At 44.3% G+C, this 25,113-nt stretch overlaps 1 protein-coding gene across 2 annotated transcripts in view; it reads left to right on the top strand.

Annotated features, from left to right (window-relative positions):
• Positions 1-359: 359 nt before the first annotated feature.
• RUVBL1 (RuvB like AAA ATPase 1) overlaps positions 360-25,113 on the top strand; it is a 42,681-nt gene continuing 17,927 nt past the window's right edge. For both annotated transcript variants that reach the window (XM_021694967.1, XM_044916214.1), the window contains exons 1-6: positions 360-598; positions 4,149-4,235; positions 10,971-11,103; positions 19,302-19,453; positions 22,571-22,660; positions 23,450-23,599. In XM_021694967.1, coding sequence (XP_021550642.1) covers positions 458-598; positions 4,149-4,235; positions 10,971-11,103; positions 19,302-19,453; positions 22,571-22,660; positions 23,450-23,599 — 753 coding nt within the window. In that variant the 5' untranslated portion in view covers positions 360-457. The remainder of the gene's footprint in view (positions 599-4,148; positions 4,236-10,970; positions 11,104-19,301; positions 19,454-22,570; positions 22,661-23,449; positions 23,600-25,113) is intronic.

Here is a 25,113-nt window from a genome sequence, read left to right as displayed (position 1 = left end):
TTAGTAAGCAAAAGTCAAAGTTTAAGCTCTAAACTTGCTTTCTTCATCTCCAAATCGGAGGTAATGACTTGAGCTCCGCAGAAGGGTATGACGTTCAAACGCGATGATAGTATGGCACGATTAGGAACCGGACTCCAAGACCCCACATTGGTGCCCTAGATCGGAGGAGAACCTTTCCCATTCTCACCCTAGGAGCCGAGCAGGAAGTGCCGGCGGCGGGGGAAGCCAACCCCGAGACACAGCCGGAAGTGGGTGGGCGGAGCCCTACCGGCAGCCTCGATGGGCGCAGCCAAAAGCCAATGGAGAGCGGAGGCGTTCCCGTCCTCGCCAATGGAACGCCGAGTAAGGCGGGCCTTGACAAACCGCCCTAGTAACAGCCGCATGGTAACCTAGGTGCTGGGCGTGTGGTACTCGCTCTCGGTTTTCCTCGCTGGTTTTGGCTCCCGGCGTCTGCAAGATGAAGATTGAGGAGGTGAAGAGTACCACGAAGACGCAGCGCATCGCGTCCCACAGCCACGTGAAGGGGCTGGGGCTGGACGAGAGCGGCCTGGCCAAGCAGGCGGCCTCGGGGCTCGTGGGCCAGGAGAACGCGCGAGAGGTGTGGCGGGCGGGCCCGGGAGTTGAGAGGCCGCTGAAGTGGGGGGCTCAGGGCGGGGTGCGCGCTTGAATGTCCCGCCGACGTTTCCGTAGGGCTGTGTGAATGGGCTCCGGTGGTGGTGGGGGGGTGGGCGGTGAGGGAGGTCCGCCCTGGGACTGGGAGAGGGGCAGTTCCAGGAGAACAGGTGCTGACCCCACGCGGGCGGTTGACGGCATGCTTCGCCTCACTGACAGCAAATCACGATTGAGTCCCCTCCTCTGTGCCTTGCTCTCTTCGTGACGCAGGGGTAAGCTGGGAAGAAGTTAGTTAAGGTCCCTGCTCTCACGGAGCTTACATTTTAGTGTGGTGAGAGACGATAAACGTTTAACCAGTATATAAAATAATTATTACATTTTGGTGGAGGTCAGTTCCTGAAGGGCTTTGTTGGACATGGTAAAGAATTTGAATTTCTGTGAATGCAGTGGGAGGCTATGGGGGTTTTAAAGTAGGGAAGTGATCAACCTTAGAAAACTCACTTTGGTTTCCAGGGCTTGGGAACTGAAGGAGGGAAATGGGAATTAGGGAGAGGAGCAGTCCTCTTCAGCCACACTCCAGCATCCTTTTTGACCATTCCAATCAAATCCACTTAAGTGGCAGTGATGCCAAGTCATTTCACCTACATTATAATCACGAAATTATTCAAGCTTTTTGTATTATTTTTTTGCAGATGAAAAAATTGCCACTCAGTTTAGTAATGGTGGTGCTGGGATTTGTACCCACATGTATTTCTGACCCTCAAATCAGTGCTCTCTCTATGATATTACAGCTACTTTTTAGCCTGCTGTGCTCTAAGGTCAGATCCATGCCCTTTGGCCTTGCCGTAGTTTAGTAGCTACAGACACATGCACTTAGTACAAGGTTAAGACTATTGCCTCCTAGCCAGATTGTGCTAGAAGAAAGGGCCAAAGAAAAGCCTCCACTTTCTATTTTGAGCATCATCTTTCCAAAAATGGAAATATTGACAGGGTCAGGGGGACTTTGAAATTTCTCTTTATCCAGCTTTTGCTTATTGAGGACCTGTTACTGAAAATAGCTAACACTGGCTGAGGGCTTGCTAATATGCCAGGCAGCTTTATCTCCATTGTCTTGTTTTCACCTCCACCCTAATAATTGTCACCTACTTTACTCTGCCACTTTTCAGATGTTAACAAAAAAGTTAAAAGGCTTGTATAGTGAATGCCTATGTGCCTAAATTCTACAATGAACATTTTACTCTGTTGGTTTATCCTACATCCATTCATTTATCCATCCATCAATCCACTTTTGCATTTCAAAGTAAGTTGCAGACAGTAGTACACTTTACCCTTAAGCCCTTTAGCGTGTGTGCCACTATTATGAACTGTTTTCAGAGGAGGAGATTTGATTCACACAGGTTAGGTAGGTAGGTCTGAGGTCACTCAGAGGGTAGTGGTAGAGACCAGATTTAAACCCAGGCTTGTCTGATTCCAGAATCCATGCTCTTTTTTTTTTTTTTTTAAGATTTTATTTATTTATTTGAGAGGGAGAAATCACCAGCGGGGGGAGGGGCAGAGGGAGAGGGAGAAGCAGACACCCTCCTGAGCAGGGAGCCCAACTCGGCTGCATCCCAGGACCCCAGGATCATGACCTGAGTCTAGGGTCATGATCTCACTGAGCCACCCATGCACCCTCCAGTATCCATGCTCTTAACTCTGACGCTTTATGCCTCCTTATGAATATGAGCTTCCTGACAATAGAAATGATTAAATATGATTATATACCCAAACCTTACTCATCAGGGCTCAGTATTTATTTATTTATTGAAATAATAGGCATCCTGCTGCAGCTTCCAGGTCCTTGCATGGCTCTGGTCACATCAGCAGTCTCCCTGGTGCTCAATATCCTCTCTGAAAAAATAAGAGAGTTAGACTAGGTGATCTTTTAAAGGCCTTTCCAGTTCTTTTTAAATTTTAGAATTCACTGAACATATCTCACTGGAGAGGATTTGGAGCTTAAACTTAGAGTAAATGGAAGAGGTCCTAGTGTGTCAGTAAGAGTACACATCCATGGTTTGGAAAGTTTCTTCCCTAAGAGTGCCGAGGATTATGATATCACAAGGCTCTAGGGAAAAACCATAGTGGTTGGCTCTATTTTCTTTTTAGAAATGCAGCAGCTGAAGAACAGTTTCTGGGCTTTCTTCAGGGTACTGTGCTTTTCCATCTGAGCCAAAAATGGAATATAGCCCATCCACATGCATTCTTTGAACCCACATTTTTGGAGTGGCTGTCTAAGTGTGGGACCAAGGTACTTCTCCACAGTCCATAGGAAGAGTGGTAGAGGAGATAAGATGTGTTCACAAGACCCTGTCACCTCCTGGAGAGAAGAGCTATGGCCTGCTCTAAGTAATTTATTAGGTTATTAAAACAATGTAAGAAACCTTGTAGTCCTGGGATATGTGTTCAGTAAGTGTGACTCTCAGCCTTCTTTATAGTTAAATATTCTAAAATATATAAAAATCAGTAACCCATTTATGGAATTTGCATATATACATACACATATTTATATACCTATATGTATATGTATGTATATGCTGTAAATGGCTTAATAGTGTTGTGTTAGTATGAACTTAAGGTATAACAACAAATCATCAAGTAATTTACTCTTGAGGATTTGAAAGGCATTCAATTAATCTTATGGCGCCCTAGGTTAACCTCACGTGCAGCATTTGCTTTGCAACATTCTGGGAGTTAACGATGGCCAACCTAGTAGTGTATGCCTTGATTCTTGGGTTAATTTGGGAATCTGATGAAAGCTGTGACTCTCCTCCCTGGAACATCTATACGCAATTTTGTTTTCAATTTCATTCCCAGTCTCAGGAGGTATGTGGGCCCCTGGAGTCTACCCTTGGCCCCTAGGCTAGAAATCAGTGCTCCCGTTTGTACCCCTACCAATCATTCTCTACACAGTGCCATCAAGGTCTTTTAAAAAGAAATCATCATGGGATGCATAGCCTAAGACCTTTTCAATGGCTTACCATTACATGTAGGTTAAAATCCAAACTTTACTATGGACTAAAATCCTGTTGTGAGTCCTGGTCTCTGCCTGCCTCTTGAACCTCATCTTCCCATTCTCCTTTTATCTATGCTGTGGCCATGCAGCCTTTCTGTCCCTTGGATATGCCAAGCTCATTCCTGCATTTTGAATTTGCTGTTTCCTTTGTCTGCAACACTGCCTTCCCTTTGTCTGGAGCTTCACATATCAAATACAGTGTCCTCAGAGAGGGCTCCCCAGATTAATACCCCTTTTTTTACAGTAGTGATCATCTACAGTGTTTTTGTGTGTGTCCCTTCCACTAGACCACAAGCTCCAAGATCACAAGGCTTTCTTTTCTGTCGCCCTCCCCTGCTCCCAGTACCTAGAACGGTGCCTGCAGTGTAGTGGCGCTCAGTGTTGGCTGAATTGAGTATGAATTGTTTGGACCAGAAACTGGACTTTTTCCCCATGTGAAACATTTTAATACTGATTTATTATTTCTTTCCATTGTGGTGTCTAGGCATGTGGTGTGATAGTAGAATTAATCAAAAGCAAGAAAATGGCTGGAAGAGCTGTCTTGTTGGCAGGACCTCCTGGAACTGGCAAGGTACTCAATTTCTTTCATTTTTTAAATCTACCCAAGAGAATGATCTTAATGTTTAAGCCAAATTGAATTCGTGTCTTAACTAGTCTTTGTTTAGCTAAATTGGTTATATGTATGTTTGAAAAACTAATGTGCAATAATACAATTGAGTATCTAAAACCCATGCTCCTAAAATTCAAATTATCCTGGCTGACCTCCAAAGAAGAGAGGATGAAGTCCTTGGAGGGGTCTCCATTGTGTCTAGAATTTGTCCTTTATCTCTTTCCAGTCTCCCTTGCCTTGGAAATACATTTCTGTTGGCCTAGGGCATCATTAAATCTTGGGGATGACATCTTACTTAAGGGGGAAAGAAAATCAGTCAGTGACCATTTTTTTGAAGGCTAACTTTACCTAGCACTATCTCTCACAGTGTGAGAGATGGGGAAAAAGAAAGAAGGAAGGAATTAGATGATTTTTATCTTTAAGGGGCTTCCAGTGTCCAGGGCAGAGAGAGGAAACCATGACAGCACAAAATACTTAAGTTGGCCACTAAGCTGTGAGATACTGACTCGTCTTAAATGCAGCCAGGATTTGAGCTGGAGGTGGTACCGAGGCCTGGTAAAGCTGGAAGGGTTGAGACTTGACATTTGCCCTGCAGAGTTGGGAGAGAGTTTGGCTTTGCAGGGGAGAAAAGGGCCTTCTAGGCAGAGGAGGCAATACAACTTGTTGGGATCTGTGAGGGGACTGGCCAGATACACAAAATGGACCAGAGCCCCCAATTTGAGTCATGCATGTTCCTCAACAGGGCCACTTGGTATGGGACAGTAGGAGCTTGGGATTGCGTTTGTAAAGAAATAAGCTTTAAATTCCAGCCCTGGTGTTGACTTGCCGTGGGGACCCGAGGGAAGTATGTTCACCCTTTCTGAAGTAGCACGTGCCTCATTTCAGACGGTTGTTACACCAGTCAGTTGTAAGATAATGACTTGCATTATCCTTTTGAAATCATGTAATTGAATTGATGGTATATGTTATACTAGTGTCTTACAGTAGAGGAAGAAGTGCTGTATTCATGAAAAACCTTTCAAGTGCCATGTAAATGTGAGCTTTAATTATCTCTCTGTAGGCAACACCAGATTGTCCAGTGTATTTACCATTTATTTGCTTACTGTTCCTTCTTATATTTTAGCCCTTCCCTCTCCCTCTCCCTCCATTTTCCTTCTTCCTAAAGTACATCATTTAGAAGTTGCTTCTAGAAGTTTGTTGGTATCCAGCTCAGGTTTGTATTTATTATGTTGCCCTTGTTTTGAAAGATCGTTATGTTGGATATATAATTCTGTTGATAGCTGTTTTCTCTTGGTATTATTTCTCTTGAAGCTTGCTACCTTTTTGCTTTTGAAAAGTCTAGTTTTGAGGATTTTGTCTTGATGTTTTCGAGATGTTTTTGGTTTTGGCATTTCCCTATGATACGTATCTCTTGATACCACTTCACTGTGATATGTATCACTACAATTTTTCCTCTGCAGATGTTGCATTTCCTTATTCTCTTTGTGCTCTTCTGGAACTCCAGTCAGATGATGTTTGATTGCAGGGGTTTTCAGCCTGGGGCAGTTTTGCCCCCCAAGAGACATTGGCCAGGTCTGGAGACATTCTTGATTGTCAGAATTTGGTTGAGCAGGGACTGCAGCTGGCATCTCGTGGGTGGAGGCCACAAGTACTGCTAAGCATCCTATAGCGCACCAAGACGGTCCTTACAAGAAGGAATTATCCAGCACAAAATACCAGTAGTGCCAACATTGGGAAACCCTGGGCCAGAGCTTCTTATTTTGTCTTCTTTGTCGTTCAACCTCTTTTTCGTATTTTCTCTATATTTGGCTCTGCTGCATTCTGAGTAATTTCTTTAGACCTCTGTTCAGTCTCATTGTTTTGTAGGCTATAAGTAAGCTGCTGTTTAATCCAACCCACTGAATATTTTTCTTTTTTTCATTTTGAAAAATTTGAAACCTAAAAAGAGTTGGAAGAATGGTATGATGATCCGCTCTCTACCCCACATGTAAATAAGTAATTGTAAATATTTTGTGACATTTGCATTTTCTCTATTTCCGAACCATTTGGAAGTCAGTGCAAGGACATTCTCCTATGACACCAAAGTACCGGCATCCGCCCAAAAAATGCTAACATTATTAGCTGATGTCTCGTGTATATTAAAATTTCTCCAAGTCGTTCCAGTTTGGGGTTGTGTCATTTTTTTATATTTTTAAATTCAGAATACAATCAAAGATCACACACTGCATTCATTGTTGTGTCTTTAGTCTCTTTTTATCTAAACAGGAACCCTCCTCAGCCCTTTTTGGTTTTGTTTTCTTTTTTGACATTGACATTTTTGAAGAGTTCAGGACAGTTGTTTTGTAAGAAGGTCCTACAGCTGGCCTACAATTGTCTGATTGTTTGATTGTCTGATTGTTTCATCAGTAGGAAATGTTAAACACTTGGTGGAACCCTGCACTGGTGATGTTGTATCCCATTGCATCCCAGCAGGAGGCTGACAGGACAGGTGGGCCAGAGGCCAAGTTCTGCTGTGAAGGTCCTGGTTCCCTTAATTAATTAGTGATCAGAAGTGACGCACTGAGATGTTGCAAATATCCTTTCACCGTAAGGGTGTAGGATTCCCTGATGGTTATTGCTATATCAGTTACCACATTGGTGGTTGCAAAATGGTGATTTTCTAAATCTGTCATTCCACATGAATTAGCTTGCTTATGGTTTTGTTTTTGGTAAAGAAGGAACATCCCCCTCCTAAGTTCAGTTTTTTTTTTCCCTTCAAAATATGGCTCTTTTTTTTTTTAATCTGGCTATTTTTATAGCCTCTTGTTCTTTGTTCATGACTCAGTGTCTTCATTTTTTCTGTATTTTCTGTCTGCTTGTAAACTTGTGTTTGGCCGATCAACTCTGTGAGGCTTCTTCTCAGAGTGTTGTGAGGGGCCCTCCTGCCCTGCCCAGGGCACTTGCAATGAAATTGTGGCATGGGTTTTCCGGTCATCAATGTAAAGACTAATCCTAAAGTTGTTTGAGAGCATGCTGTGGGGACTCTTCTCCTCACCCAGAGCCATGGCAGGATGGATAAGTTTATACCTTGTATGTCAGGATATTTTTTGTTATGGCTCACCTTTTCTACTCATTCATAGTCCTTCAGGGCTCCTTTCTATTCAGAGGTTTCTCTCTCTCTCTTTTTTTTTTTTTAAAAGATTTTATTTATTTATCAGAGAGAGACACAGTGAGAGAGGGAACACAAGCAGGGGGAGTGGAAGAGGGAGAAACAGGCTTCCCACTGAGCAGGGAGCCCGATGGAGGGCTCGATCCCAGGACTCTGGGATCATGACCTGAGCTGATGGCAGACGCTTAATGACTGAGCCACCCAGGCGCCCCGAGGGGTTTCTCTCTTACTATATCTTGCTGAGGTTTCTGCCATCTGTCAAAACCTTCCAAACTTTCAAGGCAACAATAGTTTACTACTCTGGATTTTTTATTATTTCTTTATTTCTGGGTGTTTTGTAACAGGAAGGATTTTCCATGGCTCTTTCTAGTGTGTCATATTCCTGGCAGCATAAATTCTTCGTTTTATTTATTTATTTATTTATTTATTTGAGAGAGAGAAAGAGCGAGAGTGCATGCACTAGTGCAGGTGGTGGGGAGGAGCAGAGGGAGAGGGACAAGCAGACTTGGGGCTCGATGTCATGACCCTGAGATCATGACCTGAGCCAAAAATCAAGAGTCAGGCTTAACTGACTGAGTCACCAGGTGCCCCCTTCGTTCCTTTTGTAGTATTGTAGCATTTTCCTCCTAGGAAATACAAGAAGTTCCCAACACTACAGTCTCTTTCCATGTGTATGAAGGCGTGTGGTAACTCCTGCTCTACAGTGCGCTGATGGGACCAATGGTTTAGGCAACTTAACTAAGTGGCAGACAGAAATATGGTGCTTATTTTAGAGATGCAAATACGTGGTTCATATAGACAATCCACTCTTGAGGACCTCATGCTATTAATAATGGGGCTTTATATTTAGGCTCTAGAGAAAGGAGATGCTTAGATGAGATTGAAATAGGTTTCTTCAGTCTTCTTTTGGCAACAGCCTATTTTTTTGTGTGCCACTTGCCACTTACATAGGGGGTGCTCACAAAGAAATAACGTCTTGGGGAGTGGGGTTTGCATCTTGGCTTTGCTGCTTGGTAACTGACCTTGGATGAGTTAGTGTGTTTCAGTTTCTAAATCTATCAAATACAATATCAAATATCAAATACACTATCAAATACTAGATCATCAAGTTCATAGGCTAGGTGGGAGGATTCAGTGAGACCTCATATAAGTGATCTAGCACCATCTAGCACAGATGTGGGTATAATAGCTATATTGTATACCTGCCTTCTGGGAAATGGAAGAAACTAGACACACCTGAAGCATTTCTTAACCAAGTATTTATCATACTTTAGTAGAAGGATATTGATCATCTCTTCTGTATTAGGTTGAGGTGAGGGGGATACCATTGAACCAGATATATAGTCTCTGTCTTTGAAGTTCACAGCTGAAGGTGTGGAGTCAGGGCCTGTGGAGATACCTGGGTGAGAAAGGAGTGGCTAAGAAGGTGGTGGGTTTGGATAGAAGGTAGATGTGGTACTAGAGTCTCCTCCTCACACTGTACCCTGTCATGCTGCAGAGATTTTCCCTTCGCTTGTAGAGTACCAGAGAATAACAGTTTTAGAGGTATCAGCCCTGCGGTCACAAACTCAGATGCCTACTCAGACAGGCCATGGGGATGAGGGATGTGCCTGGGTACAAGCACGAGGGCTTAGGGTGGCCAGAGTGGCATGTCCTCACCGAAGGTGGCAGCTGTTCTAGAGGTCCACCCCAGGTGTCACCACGTGGTAATTCGGGCCCATTGTGGCCAGACCTTCTAGTTCCTCAAAAGAAGCTAAATACCTGGATTTTTACGTGGAATTTCCGAACATTAAAAAATAGGCAACAAATTGAGTTTAAAAACACATGAGACTCATAGGGGAAGGGAGGGAAAAATGAAACAAGATGAAACTGGAGGGGGAGCAAACCATAAGAGACTCTTAATCTCAGGAAAGAAACAGGATTGCTGGAGTGGAGGGCTGTGGGAGGGATGGGGTGGCTGGGTGATAGACATTGGGGAGGGTATGTGCTATGGTGAGCGCTGTGAATTGTGCAAGACTGATAAATCACAGACCTGTACCCCTGAAACAAATAATACATTATGTTAATAATTAAAAAAAAAAAAAACAGGCTGTGGGCAACTAGTTTGTGACTTGTGATTTAAGCTAGGACTTTGATTTGACAGGTGGGGAAATGGAGCAGCGGAGATTTGCCATGTGCCCAGAGTCACCGTGAAAATTAGGTGCAGAACCAGGACTACAGCCCAGTTTTTGCCCTGCCTGCCAGGGCTTTTTTTTTTTTTTTCATTATTTGAGAGAGGGGGAGAGAGAGTGAGCGTGTGCACACGCATGAGCAGGGGGAGGGGCAGAGGAAGAGAGAAGCAGGCTCCCCGCTGAGCCAGGAGCCCGACTCGGGTGAGCTCAATCCCAGGACCCCGGGACAATGACCTGAGCTGAAGGCAGCGCCGCTCAACCGACTAAGCCACCCAGGCACCTTCCGCCAGTGCTTGTTGTGCTACACTACATGCCGATTCTCTAACACATTCTACCATCCTAAAACATCACCAACATGGCATTGAAAAGGTTCCTTCTAAGAGGAACCTTTACTGGGCCAGTTTTAAAATACTGTTTCAGAGATGTACTTTGTTGTTCACTGCAGGCTTGCTTTCTTGCTTAGTCTCTACACCTTGGAAACTGACCTTTCTCAGGCTCTTGTTTCAAAGTTGAGCAAAGATGAAAACAGGCATTCAGACACCATGGCATTTCCCTGTCCCATACCAGTTCTAACGCATTGGATTTTCATACTTGATATGTGACCATGCAGCTGTTAAATCTACTTGTGGTTAGCATCTGCCAGCTGTAGCTATCTTATTAAAAATCAGTTTGTAGTTTACGAGGGCAGTTCTTCAAGTGTAACTTAGGACCAGCTCATAGCTTCAGACCCTAGCTCATGCATCATTCTTCACCATGTGCAGACCACTTACTACAAAGCGAATGTCATGTGATTCATTCTTTGATTAGTAGTTTTCTGATGGGCTGGAGGTTGGTGTCCTCCTGTGCCTGTAAAAACCACCCCGGAGTAGTGTTCCGAGCCATTAGGTCAGGGCCCTGTTGTGATACTGAGGGAAGTGTTTTAGAAGACTACTGATTGTGATGGGAACACGATCTCTGGAACCCGTTGCCAGACTTAAAGTTCTCATTCTGCCATTTTCTAGATTATGGTTCCCAGGACATGTTTTAATCTCTACAGTGCCTCTGTTTCATCATTTGTAAAATGGGGAGAGTTTAGTGTCTACTTCATAGGGTGAGTGGAGGGTCATGTGAAGCACTTAGAGTCGGGCCCGTGCTGGTAAGTGTCAGTGAGTGATAACTGTTGTAATTACAGGGATGATTAAAGATGCCATTTGGGTTATAAATCACCTGTCCACAAAAGTCATGCAGCATTTATTGTGTGAAACATGCTAAATGATGTTACAACTAAAAGGACTAGATTTTCAGTTATTCCTGGTTCATATTTTTTTAATAGCATATGTTTCTGAATTATTGTATTTTCAAGAATGTAAAACAAGTGCATTTCCACTTTTTCTGTAGACAGCTCTAGCTCTGGCTATTGCTCAGGAGCTGGGTAGTAAGGTCCCTTTCTGCCCAATGGTGGGGAGTGAAGTTTACTCCACGGAGATCAAGAAGACGGAGGTGCTGATGGAGAACTTCCGCAGGGCCATTGGTGAGTATCATGTCTGTGGCAAGAATTCTTCTCACTTGCCCAGTGCCTTGAAGCCGCTTTGTTGTGCAAATGCCTTTATGACTTATATTTGTTGTACTACCATTTTTCTTTTGGCACTATTAGTGTTATCTTTGCAAGCCAAACAAGAACCCAACTTTACTAATTGAAGTGCTTTAGCAGTTGGCAAATGTGGGCCCTGGCTATGGGCTGGGGTTTCTCACCTGACAAAATAAATGTGGCTGTGAAGTGATTTTTTAAAAAACAAGTCAGATTTTCCTGGCAGCCTTATTATGCTTTTAGAGATGACTGTCCACTGAAAAGGCTTGGACGTAAGCCAAAAGCTTTGTGTGTCGTGATGCTGGAATGCCCCTGGTCCTGGATATCGAGCCAGAATTGTGGCCTTCAGAGAGTGGGGAAACCATGTGGGGACAGGCAGAGATTTGAGGCTTATGGTGCCACCCTCATGGGGCTGGGAGCTACCATATCAAGTGCTTGTTATATGCCAGGCCCCCCCCAACATTGATTATAGCCTTTTGTTTCCCTAAGAGAAAGTTCTCTGACTTCATTTTGCATCTGATGAAACAGAATCTCAGGAAGTTAAATGACTTGCCTACAGTAACCCAGCTAGTAAGTAGCAGTGTTACAGTCTGAATGTGTATCTGTTTGATTCTAGAGCCCATACTCTGAAGATCTGCTGTGAAAAAAAAATGGCCCTTCCCAAGTATTTACCTCTTGTCAGCGGGGATGTCTGGGCCAGTCTCCTTGCTCCATTTTTGTTTCCCTAGCTCTGGGAAAATCCCAGCTTCCCTCACATCTACATGTAGAAATAGCTTATTCCTTTTAAGATATTAAAAACTACTTGATGTGTTTCTGCACATATAGGCATCTATCTCTAGGATACAGTTGCTGAGTTAAAAACACTTGTCAGAGTGCCTGTACAGTTTTCCAGGCCCTTTGGTTGTCAAAACAAGGTAAATATTCTTTTTTTTAAAGAAGATTTTATTTATTTATTTGAGAGATAGCATGAGAGAGAGAAAGAGCACGAGTGGGGGCGGGGCAGGTAGAGGGAGAAGCAGACTCCCCACTGAGCAGGGAGCCTGACTCAGGGCTCAATCCCAGGACCCTGGGATCGTGACCTGAGCTGAAGGCAGATGCTTCACTGACTGAACCACCCAGGTGCTCCCAAGGTAGACATTCTTAAGGAAATTTGCTAGAAAACTTTGAGGAAATGAGGAAAGTTTAAGAAAGCGGATTTGTCTAGCCCAGAATCCTTGCCTTGAGACTGCTAAAGTCTAGGTCAGGGGTACAATCATGTAGGGCCTCAAGCCACGATTAGGGCTTTGCATTTTTCGCTGAGTGAAAGGAGAAGCAATTGGAGAGTAGTTTCGGATGTCCAAGAATCCCCCTCTGGCTGGGGGATGGAGAGTGGGCAGTGAGGAGAGTGAGAGGGTAGCAGGGAGACCGTGAGGAGTCTGAGCAGATGGTGGTGGCTTGGGCCAGGGTGGTGATGGCAGAGGTGATAAGAAGTGGTCGGATTCTGGATGTAGTGGGATGGTAGAGCTCACAGAATTGCCTGAAGGATTAGATGTGGGGCTGCAAGAAAGAGAGGTGGCCATCTTGGGGGATGGGAAAGAATGGAGAGGAGCAGATTGGGTGTTTATTAAATGTCTGCTGTGGGTAGAGTATCTACTGTAGCCCCAGTTCCTGCCACAGAGTGGATGCTTAGTAAAGTTTTTCTGAATGAGAAAAGAGGATGGACTGTAAAGCAGGTGGAAAACAGAAGCCTTTGCCTAAAGATAGCCCTCAGTCTGTGTCTGGCGATAGATATACTTGGTTTGGTTTACACAGGGTTTTTTATTTTATTTATCTTATTTATTTTATTTTTTTATTTTTTTATTATTTTTTAAAGATTTTATTTATTTATTTGAGACAGAGAGAATGAGAGAGACAGAGAGCACATGAGAGGGGGAGGGTCAGAGGGAGAAGCAGGCTCCTCGCCGAGCAGGGAGCCCGATGCGGGACTCGATCCAGGGACTCCAGGATCATGACCTGAGCCGAAGGCAGTCGCTTAACCAACTGAGCCACCCAGGCGCCCTACACAGGGTTTTTTAAAATGAATTTTGAGTTAGTTGCCAGTGTTTAGAAATTGGGGAATGTCTTATAAAATCCTTCTTTCTGGCTTCTGGAGAGAAGCTTTCATTCCCACACAGCAACAGCCAGGTTGGGGCCGAGCAGCGCTCCTTTGCAGAGCGGGCTTGTGCGGCACTGCGTCACAGCCCCCCGGGGGCCTGCTCTGCTTCTTGACCTTCCCCGTTGGGTGCTTGCCTGTACCGGGTCCCTGCGAGCACCTGAGTGTGGGACTCTTGTTCTAAGCCAGAGGGATTATGAGCCGTGTCTGTAGGCTAAGCTTTGTGTTATGTAGATACAGTGTTTTTTTTAAACTGCGAAATAATCCTTACTGGAAATCTTTGTTACTGGAAACACTGCATTGTTTTGGTGGCTGTTTTAAATTGAAATATCATATACATATAGAAAAGCAGGTACAGCATGCCTGTAGTTTAACAATTAATTATGAGGTAAACACGCAGTCACCGCTCAGCTCGAGGTGCAGAGCAGGGCCAGCACGCAGGTGTCGCCATGCCCTGGCTGGCCACAGCCCCTCACCTGTCCCACACCGACCCGCAGGGCGTGAGCGCTGTGTGGCTGCGGCTTCTGTGCTCGGCAGAGCTGGTGCAGCGGGGTGGCAGAATTTTGCCCTTTACACTTTATCTAAATGGAACCTACTTCAGGTGTTGCTTTTTTTTTTTTTTTTAGCAGTGTTTATGTTTGTGAGGTTCAGCTGGTGCTCTTACGTGTCTTGCTCTCTTTGGACTTTTGCATCGTATCTGGAATAACAGTGGACATGGCTCGAAAGACCCTCTTCGGGGTTTAAAATCTTTCTGAGTCCTTTTTAAAAACTTAATGAACATGTGCCAAAGATTTTATTTAACTCACTAATTAATAAGATAAACTGTAAGATATTACAACTGGCTCAAATATCTGAGTACATCTGAAATGTATTCTTATTTACTAAAAACTATTTTTCTGATTGATAAAATCTGACAAAACTGACTTTTACATAAGTGCATGTGTTGAGGTTGCATAAAAGTAACTTTAATGCTTTAAAATTGGAAAAAATAGAGGTAAATTTCCTAGGCATCTGCTTTGTGATTTGCCATTTTTGAGGGGAGGGGGCAGTGCAGTTCTTTTGATGGCACTGAGGTAAAGAGAATTTCTTGATCCTGCCACGAAATAAAAAGGCAGGCCATTGACTGTCTTCAAAAAGGATCCCTGCCCATCTCCCTCTGCCTTTGAATTCCTGTGAAGTTGGCAGAGGGGTGGGGAGGAAGCGGTAAGCTGACCAGAAATTAAAAGCAAGGAGTCTGTGCTGTTTCCTTGATGTGATGAAGGTCCCTGTCAGGGATTCAGAAACCTGAGCCAGCAGATGAAACCTGTGTCATTCGTGTTGCCGTTGCCAGAGAGAGCGCCGGCTTGTTCCCTTCCCTGGCTAACAGCCGCTTTCATTGTCCGTCAGCCACATCCCCTGCCTGCTTGTCAGCACACAGCGACTTCTAAACAAACACAGGAACTAGTGAGAGATGGGAATGCCTTTCTTCCCCACTCAAGGAATTTCATGTCATGGTCATTAACAGGAAAGAGAGGGAGCATTCCATTGGAAGGAATTTATCTCTGTGGGATATAAAAGTTTTGATTTAAAAAAAATCAAAGTTCATTTTAAAAGTACAGAATTTTCCAAGTATGTCACAGTCTTCTGATACATTCCTGTAAGTTTGGAAAATTTTAGTCTCAATATTGAGGAACTAAGAATTTGGAAAGGCGAAAGTGAAACACAGCCTCTCTTGGGGCCATTCCAAAACTTCCATTTGTAGGGCTATCAGATTGAATGAAGGTAGAGTAGAACTTCTCCTTAACTTTAGTATCTGAGAGTCTTTGTTCTGGTTGGGTTTCTGGGGAAAGAAGGCAACTGACCCAATGATAAGATAATGACCACGTTTAAAAGTGGGAAGTGATCGAGAGTGTCTGACACCATTGGCAGTGTTTCTTTGTGCCATTGGGCTGTTTCCGTATCAGAACAGAGGTGGCTTGATGGTGAGGACACCCAAACCCTATCTGGGCTACCTGTCATCAGAGGTAGTTTACGGCTCTACATTGTGAGTAGGACGGAGTTCTTCACTCCTTAAATGAGTGGTTCTCAGCTGTGGCTGCACGCGGGAATCACTGGGGGAGCTTTAAATGAATGATAATGGCAGTCCCAACCCCTGAGACTCAGAGGCAAATGGTCTGAGTCCAGCCAGGGTCTGAAGAATTGTAGAGGCCTATCATGATACTAAAGGGTGAGAGAACCATGATGTAGACTCCAGCTGAGGTTTAGAATATTGTTTCCTTTTTTTTTTTTTTAAAGATTTTATTTATTTGACAGAGACACAGTGAGAGAGGGAACACCAGCAGGGGAAGTGGGAGAGGGAGAAGCAGGCCTCCTACAGAGCAGGGAGCCCGATGCGGGACTCGATCCCAGGACCCTGGGATCATGACCTGAGCTGAAGGCAGACGCTTAATGACTGAGCCACCCAGGCGCCCCAGAATATTGTCTCCTAAATGTAAGCCATTGGTGTTCCTCCTTTGCCAGGTCTCACTAGTATTATTTACTTAAATTTTTCTTTTTAAAGTGACTTGGTCATTTTGTGTGCACATAACAAAAAAGTACCTGGAGCACAAGTGTATAGCTCAGTGAATTATCATAAACTGAAAGCCCATGCAGTCAGCACCCAGTCAAGAAAGAGAGTATTGCCAATACCCCAAAGTACCCTTTGTGTCACCCCCAATCTCCATCCTTTCTTCCTTCTCCAAATTAATGACTGTCTTGTTTCTAACATTATAGTAGTTATGCCTGTTTCTGAAGCTCATATATGCAATCAGGCAGTGTAGAAGTAAATATTCTTCTGTGTTTGGTTTCTTTTCCACAAAGTTATGTTTGTGAGAGTCATTGGTATTGTTTCATGTAGTACGCCTATACCTAGTAGGTGTATACCTAGAAGCTGAATTACAGAATATAGGGTATTCATGTGTTCAACTTTAGGAGATTATACCATGTTGTTTCTAAAGTATTTGTACCAATTTACACCCCTATTTGCAGTGCAAACTTTCCCGCTGTTCTGCATCCTCACCAACTCTTGATATGGTCAGCTTTTAATTGTAGTGATCCTAGAGGTGGTAGAACAGTATTTCATTGCTTTTTTTCCTTTTTTTTTTTTTTTAACTCTTAGTTTGGAAAGTTTCAAATGTACAAAAAGGAGTCAAGTGATGACCTTCCCCCATGGTCCCATCACCAGGCTTCAACTCATAGTTAATCTTGATTGATCTATAGCCCCCATCATTCCCCTCCCAGATCCTTTGAAGTTAATTGCAGACCTACTTTTTCATCCATAAATATTTCAATATGTATCTCTGCAAAATAAGGACTTAAAGAAAACCCCACTATACCACTGTCATGCCTAGAAAAAAACGAACAATATATTCCTTGATGTCATCAAATACCTAGTATTCAAATTTCTAGTTGTCTCATGTTATAGTGTTTTTCCTTTTTCGAAAATTTTTTGAATTATTATTTGAATCAGGATACAAATAAGGATCTGCATGATAGCTTGGTTGATATGTGTCTTACATCTTTTTAACCTATGGGTTTCCCTTACATTTCTGTTTTTTCCTTTGGGCAAAACTTAAATTAGATGGAGACTAGGCTCACACCCAAGGGCTGGCAGAAAGGGACTGCTGAAGTCAGTGGGCACATGTTACCTGAAGGGGAAAGGACAGAGCCAAGTGTTGTGGGAAAGGCTGTCAGCCAGCTGGCGCCCTGTGGTGTGGTGTGGTGTGGTGTGGCATGGTGGGAAGAAGCTGGTGTCAGAGCCAGAAGACTTGGACTCTAGTCTGGGGTCTACCATGAAGGATGAAAGGACCCTTGGCTCCCCTCTTGGAGCTGACCTCCCCTCTGTAAAATCTGTAAAAGGACATAAGGAGTGCTCACTGTGGCTGTTTCACAGGGCTAGGTTGGGATGTGCTGGCCCCTCCCCTCGTCCTCAGGATTCCAGTGCAGGATCAAATGAGGCAGTGACATGCATGCCCTCTGTAGACTGTGTGGGAAGGCCACTTACATGGGTGAAGAGGCCGCCACAGTTAGAGGTTTATAGTGTGTTCTTCCTGGTGCGGCCTGCAGCTTTCCCTAAATGTAGGGACTCCTTCTGGATGCATCTTCAACTAGTTTGACCTAAGGATGTTTCCTTTCGTGCCTCTGGATTGATGGCAGGTATAGTGACTGAAAATGGTTTTCTTGTTGATGTAGAATCCTTGGAAAACAGATTTATTGGCTGTTAACTTACCTGTGATACATTTGTGGTTTTGGAGAAAAGGATTTGTGTCCCTTGACCCAGACTTTGGGAACTGGGGAGAGCTTGTGTGTGAGTGCATGTGTTTTCAGAGAAGCAGTGTTCAGTGGTATGCATTTGTTTTCCTGTTGTAAGAAAACCTTTACTTACTAGTAATTATCATTGCTTTGTTAGACAAACCCAATTTTCTTTTTGTTATTTTAACATGTTATTAAAGCATAATACATATATATATGGGTATGTATATATGTGTATATATATATGTATATATATACACACACAGAAGAAAAAACACAATCATAGGTATTTAGCTCAGTGAGTTTTCATAAAGTCAATACACTCATGTAACCAGCACCGACATCAAGAGACACATTAGAACTCCAGAAGCTCCTAAAAAAAGAACAACCATTTCAATAGCTCCTTGTGCCCCCTCCAGTCGCTCTTCCCTGTCCCCCTGCACCAGTGAGCAGGGACATGCCTGTGTTGACTTTGAAGGCAGAAAGGTGTGATCCAGGGTTGGGGTTTTAGGGTTTTAGGTTTGGGGGTGTTATGGTGGACCTGGGCTGTTGCATCATGTGGCAACCTCCTTAGAGATCTCGGTCATTACAGAGAATGTGTGGAAGTATCCGTAGACATATTTCTTGGGTACTGGATGGTCTGCCTGATGACACCCCCCTTGAAGTTACTCGAGTAACTTCCTCCATTCATCCACTTATGTGTGTGGCCATTGACAGTCTAGCAGAGGGGAGTCAGGTTTCCCGAGTTCCAGCAATCCCATGTATGAGTGCCGGGTGGGAGGCACAGGTTGCCATGGGAGTCATCTGGAGGGTAAGGAAGAAGGTGTGTCAGGCAAGCTTTCTAGGAGTAAGTATTTGAACTGGGGAGTTGGCGAAGCCAAAAAGGAGTGAAGTACTTTAGGCAGCAAAAACATTTCATAAAAAGGCACTGAGATCATGTTCTAAAAATTAATTTGCCAACAGTTCTTAGTTTGACAATAAACACTTATTGAACAGCTAATGTGGTTGATCTTTAGAACAAGGAGAGACATTTGCCTTCACTGATAATATTCTAATCTGAAAATTGTGCTTTATTATTGGGGGGTTGCTTTGGAAATTGTGGCCTCGGAAAACTTGTAAAACAACCCATTGCAAATGCTGAATGACCATTGGGTCTTTCTTCTTTGGGTGTGCAGTGAGGGTCAGCCAGAGGCCCAGGACACCTGGCAGGTCAAGTATCACTCGCTGTTGGCATGGACCTCTAATTATATCTAGCTTAGGCCTGATAGTGTCACAAGGGATGTGGGGAGTTATTCCATTGGTTTTAAAATTTTTTTCGAGAGTCAGAAATGCAGGAAACGAGGGCATATCTAGTGGAGCAGAATGGTTTGGGTTCAGAGACTGGGTTAGAGGCTAAAGCTAAATTTCATCCCCTTGGAGGTGTAGCAGATGTGAGAAACAATTTTGCGTATGATAGCTTGTCTATTTAGTTCTAGATTTGAACCTAGAAAGTCCCTTTGAAAAGTTGAAATAAAATTGTTTTTCTGAATTCTGAATAGCTCCTCCAGGTTACATTTATGTTTGTAGTACTTTTCTACCCAGAGTGATACCCTTGAATGTGCATTAGTAAGGTTGACTTGTCAGTCTTGGTGACATGGAAGTTTTGTGGCTAAAAAGGCTACTAAGGAGTAAGAGAGAGAGATTATGAATATGTGAGAGAGAATTCTGCTTCTCACCAGGGCTCACCTGCCATCTCTTCCAGGGCTGCGGATAAAGGAGACCAAGGAGGTTTATGAAGGTGAAGTCACAGAGCTGACTCCATGTGAGACAGAGAACCCCATGGGAGGGTACGGCAAAACCATTAGCCATGTGATCATAGGACTTAAAACGGCCAAAGGAACCAAACAGTTGAAAGTGAGTACCTGTGTGTGGACTCTTTTGTCTTGCCTCAGAATCTCTCAGCACTGTGTGGCCTTGGGCAAGTGATGTAACCTCTCTTTGTCCCACTTTTCTCCGTATGCTGTGGGTGATGATACATCACAGGGCCGTTTGGGGATGTTATGTGTGTTAAGCAGTACCTAGAATAGGGCGAGTACACAAGAAGACCCAATAAAGATAGCTCTAACTTTTCTCATTGACTCCTAGGAAACTGTACATTAAAACCTGAGCTGTGTGGTTAGTTGTGTCTACCTTTTGCCATGCTGTATCCCGTATTATGATCATGTGTCAAAGGCTCTGGGCCTGTCTCTGAACCGGCGGATTAATGTTTCAGATATCAGTGTTCATGCTCACAGAAAGAAGCAGCATTGAGTAATCTGGTAAGAGTTGTATAACAGATGACAGATGGACATCCCAAGGGGCCAAACACAGAATCCTTAATGTAGTTCCTTTTATGTGTCAGAGCCTAGAAACCTATAGTGGCTTCAGTGGTTGACTCTGCTCAGGCGAGGGCTTTGTGGAGAAGCCATAGTGGTGGCAGTGTGGGAGGCCTTCTGTCACCCTCCTCAGACACTTGTCTTGTTAGCCTTGGGGATGTGGGTAGCAGGGGCGCCCAGGGGAAGAGTGTGGTTTGGAGTCTGGTGAAGTCCGAAGGGGAGACCGGGCTCTGCTGCTGAGAGCAGTGTGGCTTTTGGCAAGTGACTTAATCTCTGAGCAGTAGTTTCTTTATCTATTAAATGGGGATAATGAGTTCTTAGAAGGATATAAAAGTTGTAGTTCTGGGGGTAGCTCCAAGTTACCTAAGACATGGTAGCTGTTGATGTTATTCTGAGAGCCTTCAGTTAGAGAAACGCGGCAATTGGAATTGTAGGCTTTGCCTTATTATTTATAATAAACAATATCATAATAATTATAATAGCATCATAGATCTTATTTACTGGATGTGCCAGGCCCAGGCTAAGTGCTTCAACATATATTTCATCTTTTGTCATTTATAGCTTTCTACATGTATGTGTGCCATGTGTGTAATTTCCCTCATGTTATAGAAGAAGGAACTGAGACTTCATCAGGAGGTTAAGCAGTTATCCTAGGCTTGCACAGCTGGTTAAGTGGCAGAGTGGACTCTGTGAGTCCCAGCCATTATGCTGTCTATCCTCCAACTTGCTGTGTGACCTTTGGGAGTGAGTTGAGCTCTCTGGGCCTCTGTTTGCCCATCTGTGAACTGTGGGAGATTGACCATATAATTTCTCCATCTTCACTCTCCTCTGTGATTTTATGGTTCTTTGATTCTGTAAGGTGGTTTCTTGGTCACTGCTTTATGGAGATCATAAAAATGTCACTTCTTCAGAGGGTCATTTTTCTTTTTCCTAACAGGGTTTCCATCTCAGGAGCTTTCCTCTGCAAATATCTCTTTTAAACCTCCCCCTCATCTCTCCCTTTCTGTATTAATTAGATTTCTTGGTAGGATCTGCTGCTTTTCCAGTAATTACATCTTCAGTCAATTCATTTGGGAAATTAACCAATATTAAAATGCTTGAGGCAAAAAAAAAAAAAGGAATATTCCCCAGTGTAGGAGAGCTGAAGTAAGGCACGCAGTTTAGATTTCAGCTCTCCACCAGGCTGCTTTGCACAATTTCTTCAAGAAAATAACCTAAGGGAGAAAATAAAATGTTTTTCTTCCCAAATGAGTAGCTAATTTGAGCATATGTATAAGGTATTTGCACAGAGTTCAGATACTTGTTGTAGGTATTGAATTGTGAAGGAGGAGAATTATCATACTTGCCATCATTATTGTGTCCCTCCCTCGTGCCAGGCCCTGCATCAGGGGCTTACCAAGCACTGTTCTCATGCTTTAGGAGGCTGCCAGGCCCCACCCTGCCAGTGACACGGAGCCCCGGGTTTGTTCCTGTGGTTACGGTCTCTAACAGCTTTATTGAGATTTAGTTTTAAATAAAATTCACCCATTTTAAGCGTACAACTCAAGGAATTTTAATCTATTTACAGAATGGTATAGGTAGCACCACCGTCCAGTTTTAGAACATTTTCATCACCCCCCAAAACACCTCCTGCCCATTGATAATAGCGCCCATTCCCACCCACATCCCCTGGCAACCACTAATCCACTTTCTATTTGTATATATTTGTCTTTGCTGAACATTTCATGTAAATGGAATCATACAGCATGTGTTCTTTTGTGTCTGGCTTCTTTCACTGAGTCCTGAGTTTTACTCTTTAATTTTGAGGTAAAGCCCACGTTTTTTTCACATTATAAAATACAAAGTTTGAGAAAAACAGCTCTCCTTGAAGTTTAACGGCAACTTATGTTTAAATTCTGACTCCTGACGAAAGATGCTGTCCTAGAATATTGAACATTAAGGGTAGCTTGAATTTGGACAATCAGGGGAAAAGCAGTGGTCAAAAATATGCTCCTCTCCTTTCCTGGAGGTATAAGCAGGCAGGCCTCAGGGAGCAGACACAGATTTGAATTAAAAGGCTTGGTTTGTGTTTCCCTCTGGATATTTATACCTTGGTGCTATTGTACAGATGAGGAGCCTGAGGTTCAGAGAGCCTTGACCAAAATCATAGGAGCACCAAGTGCCAGCCACAAAGAGCAAGCAGGTTCCAGTGGGTGCTTCACATGCAGGAAGTTCTACCCCCACCTGAGGTGAGGAGGAGAAGAATTGAAGCAGGGAGAGCAATCTCAAAAGGGGGTCTTAGAGCCTGTGGTCCCACGGACAGCGTGGGCCTCACCTAAAAGCAATCAGAATCATATTTGCCAATCTGGGACCTCAGGAGTAAGAGGAAGGCGGATAATAGGTCTCCCCTCGTGTTCCGCTTGGGCACACTCATTCTCCTGCTGTCTCTAGGACACATATCCCCAAAGCCAGTTGTCTCATACATCCACACACACACATCCACAGACGCACACACATACCCCCACCCCCACACAGATGCACTTTCTCCATATAGTCATTAGCTACCTCGAGTCCCTTGTGGAAAGGTACCTTACAGCATATCGGAAATAGATACTATATATGTATTACAGTTCCCTGAGTCAAATGTTTTTGGGTTTGTTTGTTTTTTTTTTTTAAGCTGGACCCCAGCATTTTTGAAAGTTTGCAGAAAGAGCGAGTAGAGGCTGGAGATGTGATCTACATTGAAGCCAACAGTGGGGCCGTGAAGGTAACACCATGCCTGGTTTGCAGGAGGAGGCCTAGGTGACAAGGGGGGTGCTTTCTTCAGGAGTATGGGGTGCAGGGAGGGGCTGGCGTCTGGTGGGATGCTGAGGGAAGGTCAGCAGTTGGCCCTTTACGTTGAATAAAGTTTGCTTTCCCTTTATCTTCATTCTTTAACCTTCTCATGATTAAAACAGACAGTCTGTTCGAAAAATACTAAAGCCTGTTTAGAGGGGGAGTACCGGGTGAGAAAGCAGAACAACTGTAGTCATTTTCAAATTGAAGTGTGCAGTGTGTTTAATCTTCCTTTTATCTCTTTGGTATTTTCTTCCCAAGATATATGCATGTGGAAAGGAATGCTGCATTAGTTGGCATTCTTTTTATATCTGATTTTCAGTGTCCTGTACAGTGTTCCTCACTGTTTAATGGATGAGCATAATACTTCATATCATACGATAAATCACCCACCTACAAAAGAGTCTGAACGGCTCCCTCCGTCTCCAGTTAATCTACTGGATTTGCCCTTTATCAGGAATTGCATACAGTTAAAAGAAAGAGAGGGGGCAAAAGATTTGGAGAAAGTATCAGGTGTTTTTCAACTGGGTTTTTGGAGCCCAGTGATGAGCAGATAGCTTCCTTCTCTTGGCAGCGGGGGCGTGGGGCGTATTTGGAGTTCGTCAGGTAGGCTGTCAGGCCCGCAGTTGGGAACTGAGACTTTTATCTCACTTAGCACTGTGCCATTTGGGGACTTGGCAGTGAACACTCACCGGGCACTCAGGTTTCTTTCTTTCTGCAGAGGCAGGGCAGGTGTGATACCTACGCCACAGAATTCGACCTTGAAGCTGAAGAGTATGTCCCCTTGCCAAAGGGGGATGTGCACAAGAAGAAAGAAATCATCCAGGATGTGACCTTGCACGACTTGGATGTGGCCAACGCACGGCCCCAGGTACTGCCTTGATGTGGGTATGACCTGGCACCCGAGCCCTTTTGTGTGTGCATGGAAGCTCGGGGAATGAATTGTCAGTGTCTTGCTGCCGTTTCTTAGGGCAGACGGTCCTTTTCTATCTGTAATGTTCAGCAATTAACATCGACATGAGCTACGAGGGACTCCTTTGTTCCAATTCAAATGCTCTAGTCACAGATGATTTCATGTGTATTGTTTCTTACCCCAGCCAAGCCTCTGGCCCTGAGCTAGCCAGCTTCTATGGCTTCCCTCCAGCAAGCAGGCTCACGCCTGGGATTCTCTGGGTGTTAATGGTGGAGGGCAGGAGTGTTCTTTGAGCCCTTTGCAGGATTCCCGAAAGCCTGACCAAGCTGTGTCTTTCCCCCTGCTTAGTGAAATCTTCAGTGTTTTAGCTTGGAGCGGGAGTTGTGTCTGCTCCTCATGCCAACGAATGGATGCTTAGGCCTTGACTAGTAAAATGTGGGGGAGTACAGTATGACTCTATGACATCTCTGCGAAATTGTGCCATTTTAAAACCCCAACTCTCCCCTGCTGGTAGTCTTTCAGTTTGATTTCCTCTTCATCCTAAGAGTCTACCTTTTCACTAGCAGGGAATAGGCTTTCTAACCTGAAATTTGATCCTTGGGTGTTTTGCCCCTTAGAGCCTTGGCCAAGAGATTGCTGAAGAATCGTTTGTGGGTTTTGTTTTTTTTTTTTTAAGATTTTATTATTTATTTATTTGCAAGCGAGAATGAGAGAGAGAGATCAAGCGCACAAGCAGGGGGAGCAGCAGGCAGAGGGAGAAGCAGGCACCTCACTGAGCAGGGGGCCCGATGTAGGGCTCGATCCCAGGACCCAGGGATTATGACCTGAGATGAAGGCAGACGCTTAACAACTGAGCCACCCAGGTGTCCCGCTGAAGAATCGTTTTGGACCAAGAGGTCCGTCTGTGTGTGGAACAGCTGTCCCCAAACCAGCCTCCCGGGAGCCTTCACCTTGGTTAGAGTGTTTGGCCAAGAGTTGGAAGTCAGGGATTGTGTCACTCCGACACTAATGAGTTCTGCCCATTAGTCGCTTGGTGTCCCTGGGTTTTCTGTGATTTAGGGTGCTCTGGTTTTGAGTTTCCTCCTTTGTGAAGAGGGCATAATAGTTCCTACCCTGCAGGATCAGATGTCGTAGGTTCTCAGGAAACATTCGCTATATTTTATAGCTGAACATTTAGTAAGCACCTCCACCTCTGTCCCAGGGCCTGGCAGAAAGGGATCACGAAACGCTAGGCAGATGACTGCCCTGGGAGGGGCTGGCGGTGAGCCTGTCAGTGAATCTGTTAGCAGCCGGCCGTCCTGCAGGGTTGGCTCCCCTGACCAAGCAGCCCCAGGGCAGGACTCGCTGAATGTGACTGTGCAGTTGAGTCTAGAGAGAGGAGACGTGGGAACGCAGATAAGTACATCCTTACACTTACCTCAGCAGTCCATCCATCCCCAAGGGAACCAGAGCATCGGCAGAGGGTAGGCATC

The sequence above is a fragment of the Neomonachus schauinslandi genome, chromosome 1 (genome assembly GCF_002201575.2).
Source record: "Neomonachus schauinslandi chromosome 1, ASM220157v2, whole genome shotgun sequence".
NCBI classification, from domain to species: Eukaryota; Metazoa; Chordata; class Mammalia; order Carnivora; family Phocidae; genus Neomonachus; species Neomonachus schauinslandi.
This window is presented reverse-complemented; position numbering and strand designations above follow the sequence as displayed.